The sequence below is a fragment of the Atta cephalotes genome, assembly GCF_000143395.1.
Source record: "Atta cephalotes unplaced genomic scaffold scaffold00027, whole genome shotgun sequence".
NCBI classification, from domain to species: Eukaryota; Metazoa; Arthropoda; class Insecta; order Hymenoptera; family Formicidae; genus Atta; species Atta cephalotes.
Window position 1 is genome coordinate 2,559,515 of NW_012130091.1, and position 9,622 is coordinate 2,569,136.

The 9,622-nt window shown below is 26.1% G+C and overlaps 1 protein-coding gene across 1 annotated transcript; it reads left to right on the forward strand.

Moving 5' to 3' along the window:
• Positions 1-2,017: 2,017 nt before the first annotated feature.
• LOC105620520 (3-hydroxyisobutyryl-CoA hydrolase, mitochondrial-like) lies at positions 2,018-3,859 on the forward strand. The gene is made up of 7 exons (XM_012202012.1): positions 2,018-2,039; positions 2,299-2,363; positions 2,461-2,702; positions 2,776-3,011; positions 3,094-3,310; positions 3,389-3,576; positions 3,641-3,859. The coding sequence occupies exons 1-7, from the start codon at positions 2,018-2,020 to the stop codon at positions 3,784-3,786; spliced, it is 1,116 nt and encodes a 371-aa protein (XP_012057402.1). The 3' UTR covers positions 3,787-3,859.
• Positions 3,860-9,622: the final 5,763 nt, after the last annotated feature.

The following is a 9,622-nucleotide window of genomic DNA, read 5'->3' on the forward strand; positions in this document are numbered from 1 at the left end:
AACTAGTATAGCAAAAGAAAAATTGCGTAAACGTAAATACAATACATACAATACAATAACATACATACATATAATTATAGCCTATGTTTAGTTTACATTGAGATATACATGTATGTGTTATACAAAGTATCTCATTATATGTCCCGGATCGATTGATATTTCGAAAAGTATGCTTTTGAGAAAAATGTTTCAGACAAATTTTACAATATATAAAGTGATGTATTTAATGATGTTAACAGTTTAACCTTGAGTAGCGTCGCCAATATCAAGTCACGTCGATTTTTTTAAGGAACATCCTTTTTATTTCAGAATTCTAATAGCTGGTGTCAAGAGTCTTACAAAACATTATAATAAATTTATTTTTCATTACGTTTTAAATTATAAGACTTGAAAGTTACAGTACTGCTGGCATTAACAAAATGTCTGACTGACGATTAAAATCTCTTTTGAATATTGTTCAGGATCATATCCTGGATAACATTTGTCATTATCAAAGGCAATGGAGATTATTCCTCTTATTTTTGCATTAAACATTTTTAAATAAAAAGTATAATCTCCAATGATTTCGATCTTGACAAATGATAATGCAGGAATCTATCCTTTAGAAAGTAGATAAATTATATCAGGTTATATCATCGATGAGATACTATTAAAGACTGTTAATCCTGGGCAAATTTTCGATGTATAAAAAGAATCCCAAGAGATAATTGAAGAACGCTGACATTATCGACAACTGTAAAAATATATTATTATTAACATAAATATTTGACTCACACATTATTAAATTTATGATTTTTTAATGCATAAATGTTCCATAAATAAATATGCATAGTTATAAAGCTATAATATTCTATATATTATAATTATAATTTTTTTCCCTGCGATCGTCTCTGTTGAAAATCAAATTTTGATGACAATATTGAAATTACAATTTTAAAGAAAAATAGGATATTATTGAGTTATAAATGCATAATTACGTCTACTAAACTAATAAATCATAAAATTAGTACAATATTATCAGTTTTTCTCTTAATTATTTTAATATTCACTTTAATATTCAAGAACGAACTTCCATGAGTGCGTTCCAAAACTTGATTCAATCAACTCCGAGTACCCTTTATTCAACATTTAATGACAAGGATAAAATAATATTCGATTTGACAGAATTTTGGAACGCAACCTATAAGGATGTCAGTCTTTAATAGTATTTTCGTAATAGTAATTCATTAGTGGTTATATTTACCAATCCATATCCATCCATATGGATATCCATATTCTGAATTGACGGTACTATGTTCTAAAATTCATTGCCAATGTTAAAGATTTATATAGCGGAGAGCACAGACTCTTGCATTACTCATAACACGTAATGCATAAGAAATTCAACCAGAGTTCTTTATTTCATGGAAAGAAAGGAAACGAAGGAATGGAAAGGAACTTTGATTGGTACATTTTCTTATGCATTACGTGTTATTATGCAAAAGTCTGTGCTTCTCGCTATCTCTAAAATTCTATAGTATGCGTAACGTAAATTATAGCATGTTAATCCGCTAACATCATTGTAAGCGGATATTGAATACGGGCAGTATAGTATAGTATACGTAACGTAAACTGTAGATTTTCAGCGCTGGTGAATTTGAAACACAGCCATACATGTGTAGACATGGCATACTGATTTATTGTTGTACCAATCAGCTACTGCAATAAATGAATACATCAGAATACATTACTGTATATACATTTTTGTTACAATTGACTCTAAACGTGAAGAATATTTTTGCAATATCAATAGCGATAATTAGCAATTACATATTTTATATTATTTTAACACTTAGATAACATTTAACATTTAGAAATATGGTAATTTTAATTTAATAGTATAAATTAGAATTTTGCCTGTTAAGTAATATGTCATTATGTAATATGTCATTATTTCATTTAGATACGGTGCTTTGCAGAAAAATTATATTCTTCGAGCGTTAGTGCTACAGTCGCACATGCTACTGTTAGACGATTGATGACGTCAGGATCTGTTACAGGTGACGATACATTTTCTATGTCTTCGATGCAATTACTGATGATTTTTTATTCATTTTTCACACAAACATTGCTGTCAAATATTAAATATTTTCTATCTATAATACACAGTGATATTTTTCTTTTTAGCATATCAATTTGAAATGTACATAAAAGAATCCTTTTAGATTTTAAATATTTATATCATTATTGAGATATTTAATGTTTATATTATCATTCTCTTTCTAAATTGTAAATAAATCTCTAATCCTGCAATTTTAGTATCTACAAACATTAAAGAAACATCTAGTACACAAATAAACGTGGATGAGGTCATTACAAAAGAAGTATGTATTATTATGATTAAAATGTTTTTATTTTATTTATCAAATACTATTAATTTATCAGAATTTTTTAAGATTATATTTATTTTGTATATAAAAGGTTGGGGATAATGGCACAATAGTTTTAAATCGACCTAAAGAGTTGAATTCTATAAATTTGTCCATGATTCAAAAAATAGATTCTATCCTCAAACAATGGGAATCTTCAAAGAAGCTGGTAATAATAGAAGGTATAGGTGAGAAAGCGTTTTGCGTGGGTGGTGATGTCAAAGCACTTGTCTTATCATTGAATGAATCAGCAGGACATCTACAGGGCGAAGAATTTTTCAGGAGAATGAATATGTAAGTCTGTTCAAGAGTAAATGCATCTTTTATTTACTTATGTAAGCAAATTGATTTTTTCTTCTGTTTCTAGTTTAAATCATTTTATTGGAAGATATAAGAAGCCTTATATTGCTATTATTGATGGGATAACAATGGGAGCTGGTGTTGTATTATCTATACACAACAAATACAGAATTGCCACGGAAAAAACTCTGTTTGCTATGCCAGAAACGGCAATAGGAATGTATCCTGGTGTGACTCACTTTTTGTCCAGATTGAAAGGCAAACTAGGTATATATTTAGGTTTAACAGGATACAGATTGAAAGGTATAACTTCAATTCTATTATGAATTTTATATACATAAATAAACATTTATAAGTTTTATGAAGGTTTCGATGTTTTATGAAGGTTTCGATGTTTTTCTTGCTGGTATTGCGACGCATTTTGTACTATCAGAGAAACTCACAGATTTAAAACACGATTTATTTGCATTGCATGGAGTTGACATTGAGTCCATTTTGAATAAGTATCAACAAAAATTAAATCATGAATTCAGCTTAGTACCTCATATGTCACAGATAGAAAATTGTTTTTCTGCTCCAACCGTTGAAGAGATAATTGAAAGGTAAGCTAAAGTTATTAAAAAGTTAAATTAATATTTTTTCACTTGTAATACAGTAAAAGATATAATTTTTATATTAAGGCTGAAGAAAGATAATTCGGACTGGGCACAAAAGAATATAGAAATATTGCTTAAAATGTCTCCATCTTCTCTCAAAATCAGCAAAAAAGCGATTGATGAAGGAAAAGAAAAATCTTTAGCAGATTGTTTAAAGATCGAATATAGATTGGCCTGTACCGCTTTATCCAGAGATAGTGATTTCTATGAAGGTAATAAAATGAAATTTTAGATGGTCTTCCAAGTTGTATTCTTGGATCAATATTGTAATTCTAGGTGTCAGAGCTCTTCTAATTGACAAAGATCAGAAACCAATATGGAAGCCATCATGTTTGGCCGATGTAACGAATGAATATGTAAATAAACGATTCGCGGCATTTCCTGCAGAGAAGGAATTGCAGTTGTCAACCAGCAAATTATAAAAATTAAGAGATATTTTTTTATTTTACTGTGGATATATTACTGTGAATATATATAAATATATATACATATTGTTATAGAATTGTTATAGGTTTCTACTTTATTTTTAACCCTTTATACAAATTGAGATCTATAATAAATCATTGTTAATTTTTTTCTTTTCTACGCTGTATTTCTACAAATGTAAAATTAACTTTATCTATTCAATTTATTTTTTATTTTTTCTAATTTTAAGAGTTTAATTGAGATTAAAATTAAGCTTAAAGTGGTTAATCTCATATATTTTTTTTATTTTTGTATTAAAGAATTTAATTTAGAAACTTGCTGGACTATAATACCAATCTCACTCTCACACAAAAAAAATTAGAGGAGCACTTTAAAACCGCAAATTTATTGATTTTAAGAAACTAATATCTCGATTTCCAGGAATCGCAGAATATTTTTTTCTTGACGTGTTTTAGCCTCTACTTTCAAATGGCTTAAGTAAAATTTTCTCGTTAAACTGTTTTTTTGAAAAAATGGAGTCTTGAATGTCATGATATTGCAGCCTTCCACGAGCAAATCAACAACGAGGTGAAAAACGTCCAAATCAGTTTTAAAGCTGAGAATTTTTTCTTTAAAATGATGAAAAGAAAATTGTTTCAGCTTTTCTAGGAGCTGATCGAGTTATACGTTCCAAAGTGGATCCTATATTTTGCAAGATTTTAGTTAAGTTCCGCCGGCATTTGCGTCCGAGGCACCACGAGGAAGTTCCTCTTGGTCGGAGTTTGCACATTATGTTTGTGTATGCGTGCGTGCGTGCGCGCGTGTGTCTATCTGTCTATCTCTCAGTAGAGATAAGGATCCTATAATTCGTTACTTCTGTTTGTTTAATGACTCCAATCCTCTCTGCTGCTAATGTGTGTGCGCGCGCGCATACACATCCACATTTTACAACTATCCACGCATACACGCACGCATGTATGCACGTACAACAGAGAGGATTGGAATCGTAAAATACTTAAAGATCGAATATAGATTGGCCTGTACTGCTTTAACCAGAGATAGTGATTTCTATGAAGGTAATAAGATAGAATTTAACATATGTCTTACAAATTCTCTATTCTTGGATCAATATTTCAATTTAATTGTAGGTGTCAGAGCTCTCTTAATCGACAAAGGTCGGAAACCATTATGGAAGCCGACATCTTTGCCTGATGTAACGAATGAATATTTAAATAAACGGTTCGCAATGCTTCCCGTGGAGAAAGAATTGTAGTTGTGTACCAGAAAACTATAGAAATTAAGAAAGTTTTTTATGTACTGTGGATACAGAACCAGGACTAGGCATTTCGACGCTTGAGGCAAAAAAATGCATTCCTTAATAAAAATATTTCTTTATAACATGTGAAATATAATAAGAAATAATATTAATTAATAGTAACTAATAGTATACATACATACATACATATTAATTAATAGTAATCATATATTAATATTAATTTAATATAATCACGTACATAGAGGAGGAATTATACGTTATGATCATCAACATATAATATTGAACGAAGCATTAGCAGTAGATATTTCAAGTTTTATTTTGTATCTAATAATTATATATTGATATTTGCGTGTGAAACTTAAAATTTTTGAAGAAATGTGTAACTCAAAATTACCGTTAAAAAATTAAAATATGTAAGAAATTATATTGTCATTTTTGCGTCCCCTTCAAATCATTTATCTGAAGCAAATAATTCACTTGCTAGTTATTTCAGTTTTGTGTAGGTATGTATATAATTATTATAAAAATAAGTTTCTAAATATTTAAATTTTGTATAGATCTAGATATACATATCAAAATTGTTAATCTTTTTTAGATTTAATCTTCTATATTTCTCGCAACAAATTATAGTCATTCAATTCATTTTATTAATATTTTACAAATGGCGCATTATATAATTAAATAATGAATGAAATATAAAACATTTATTATTTTATTAATATAAAATAAAGATAACCTAAGTACTATTACGTAAAATTTTTTTGTTTGTGATTTTGATTATTTTGAAAGCATCAGAATTATAAGCTAGATTCATAATCAACAATAAAATAACAAATTTTCCCGCTATCTATATAATTTATAAACATCAACTTAGAACAGTAACTTAATTTACAGATCATAAAGAATTGAAGATTGTTTTGAAATATTAAGGATGATATATGCTGATTTTTAAATATATAAACTATAATTGATATGCAATTCCATAATTAGATGAAAACATTACAATTGTTCTATATTTTACTCAAGTATGTAATTAAGATATTTATAAGAATAATGGATAATATAAGGATAAATAATTTGTTCTAATTAATTTAAGATATATTTATTTTATGTTATACCAATAATAATATTATTAATATGAAATAATATAAAAACAAGAGAAATAGCTTTATAATAATAATAAAAATAATCAATAATTAGCAAATAAAGCAAGACTAAATATATAGAAAATAACTGATATAAGTAAAAATGTAGTAAAAAGCAATATTACAAGATCTACGTAAAAACTAAAAACAAGTAAAATTAATATAATGGATTATTCAAAATTAACACTGATATATTTAGTAATAACAATATCATTAGTTTATATCGTTTTCCACTAATTGAAGCTGCTACAAGAAAACTTATATATATGTGTGTAGTTATTTATTAAATTAGATTAAAGAATATATTCATAAATTGAAAATATTCTTTATGAATTTTGACAATCGTGTTGATATCTACCCATAATTTTTGATAATTGTGATTAATTTATGTAGTTAATTCCTTTTACATGATTACGAATCTAAAACGAAAAATGTTTCAATATTTAATAACATTTGTATCGTTCCATACAAATAGGAATTTGCATGCAATACCCAGACAGCACAGAATATTTATGATAAATCTTTATTATTATTCATTTTTCAAATGTTATATAAATATTTTATACATATATCTTATATAAAACTCTATTCGAAATATTATTAAAAGATAGACTAAATATTTGATATAATATTTATGATAAATATAAATAAATATTTCTATTAAGTATTTTTTATTTGAATTATGTCTTACGTATTTCCATAGCATTTACTAGAAGATATTCACAATAAATATTTTATAATATTTATAACAAATATTTATGATCTATATGCAATCTAAGACCATAAAAATATTTACAAAATATTTAAAATAAATTTTATAAATATTTATAAATATTGTATTCTGTCTGGCTAATTTATCGTTTTATAAATTGGAAGAACAAAGCACAAGCAGTCAGATACGTATATGCTATATTGCTTATGCCATCATGCAATCATTGATATAAGCTTTCAAAACGCTTACGCTAATAAAGGTTTAACTTTATTCTCGATTCAGTTTGCCTATTATCTTTTTGTAATTCTAAGAACAATAATTAGTAAAATAATTAATAAACTATAATAATTATAAAATATAAAAATATAATAATTAGTAATAATTAGTAATAATTAGTATAAAAAAACAAAAATTAGAATTAATCTTACACTGAAACTTGGTCTAAAAGAAACCTTATACATGAAATTTAATTATATTGAATTTATTTACCTTGCTAACATTTTCGAAAGAATAAACATGGTTAATGATATCAATTAGTGCTGTTAATATGTTGATGTCTACACAAAATCAATTCATACAAATTTATATTTTATTATGTAATGTATTATTATTAAATATATCTCCTACAGCACAAAAGTTGCAATAATGTTGCAACATTACAGCAATATTGCATGCAATGCATATTGCAGCGTTATTGCAGCGATTACTGCAAATTCTATGCTGTATAGGTATAGTGTACATTTATAAAAAAAAGTACTTATTCAGATTTTAAAATCTCCAAAACTATAAGTATCTTCTCGAGTTATTAATAAGTGTTATAATGCTTCATAATTGAATGAAAAATGTTTATATATGATCGAATAATATTATGTGGCTAAGCTGTATACAGTAGTGCACCATATTTACGTATCACGTAAATAGAAAAATATATGTAGTTTGAATTGGTGAAATTGTGTTCTTTTACTATTAAAAACAGCTATTGTTAGAATAAGTACGCTGCTACTTATGTGTGCTAGATTCATGTTGCATCAATTGTCATTTTAAATATATATATATTTGTCAGAAAGTTTAAAGAAATAATATAATATTCACAATAATAGTACGCATAGCTATTTGTGGTTTTAGAGAGAGAGAGAGAGAGAGAGAGAGAGAAGATGAGGGAGAGAGAGGGAGATGATAAAGTCGTTATTTAATCATAAACATACTGTTACTGATAAGTAATACTGAACATTTTTTATTTCAATAAGATTTCAATAAGATTAGCGCTGTTATGATTACGTTAAAGATATCGTTACAGCGACGTTAAGTTTTTAAAAAGTTTTATATTATTATTTAATAAACATTTTTTAAATACGTATTTGTTTTTCTATTAATTGAAACTTTAAACAGAAGTCTTATAAGTATCATATGAATGTCTACAAAAAATTATATTTTATAGTATATTATTAAGGTACGTACATATTCTTCAACAAGTAACGTTTAGTCAAAAGTCAAATAGTATTGTTACAACATCACCTTGTGAAAATTTTTCTCAGAATTTTTCATATAATTTTTCAGAATTTCTATATAATATTATATAGAAATTCTAAAAAATTTTAATAAATAAAATATTTTAATATAATAATAAAAAAAATAAAATAATAATAATAATAATAATATAATAATTTTAATAAAATATTTTATAATTTTCTCACATTTTTTTATACGAAGTGGAACATCTCTCAAAAAATCTATAGAATTTTTCATTCATTTTCATGTTAATTATGAAATATCGTAAGACTTCTAAGATTTTTTGTAAGTATAATTTCTTATGAATGTTATAAAATCTAAAAAATTTAAAAATATTTTTTAAAAATTATGGGATGAGAAATTTTAGAATATTTCAGAATTCACTTGTATGAAAAATTCTGAGAGATCTAAACTTTCCGACTATTTTTGAGTTTCTGAAAAATGTTCCAATTCATATAAAATTCATATAAAAATTATAAAAAAAATTTGAGCAGTTTAAAATAATAGAGCGTGGACTCCATAAATAAATTAAGTGTCATATTTTTAGAAACTTATCCTGTGTAATAAAATTGTGCTGTTAGAGTATAATTCAAACTCATAATAAATGTAACGAAAATATAGATCATAGTAGAATATTTCCAATTGCCGAGATATGTTATTCTTCCGAGAAGCCACAACAGACTATAATATCATCGATAACGGATAAAGCCGTTTTGTATTTATTTTAATGTAAACATGCTATATTAGGAGACGTAATCGATCATTTCTTTTCGAGAGATACGTTTAATGTGGATGGATGTTTGATTAATTTATCCACATCTTTGATTTATTCTGCTATCGAATTGTTGATGCTTTTTTAATCTTGCAAACACAATAGAGTAATAAGCTTTAAGATAGTTTTAAGAAATTAGCCAATTATAGTCAATTATTCTTCTCACATTCGAGTGTGATCGATCAATTTCTTAAGATTTATGGCTTAATACTCTATTGTGTTTGCGGGAAATTGCAGTGACATTTTAGGAAAGTTTTTTAACTTTTTAACGAGACATTTAAAAAGTATACTTACATTTAAATTTAAATTGTTCAATATGTGTGTGTGTGTGTGTGTGTGTGTGTGTGTGTGTGTGTGTGTGTGTGTGTGTGTGTGAGTGTGTGTCAATATGTATGTATGTCTTTGACTATTAATTAAATTTTATTTTATTAATTAATTT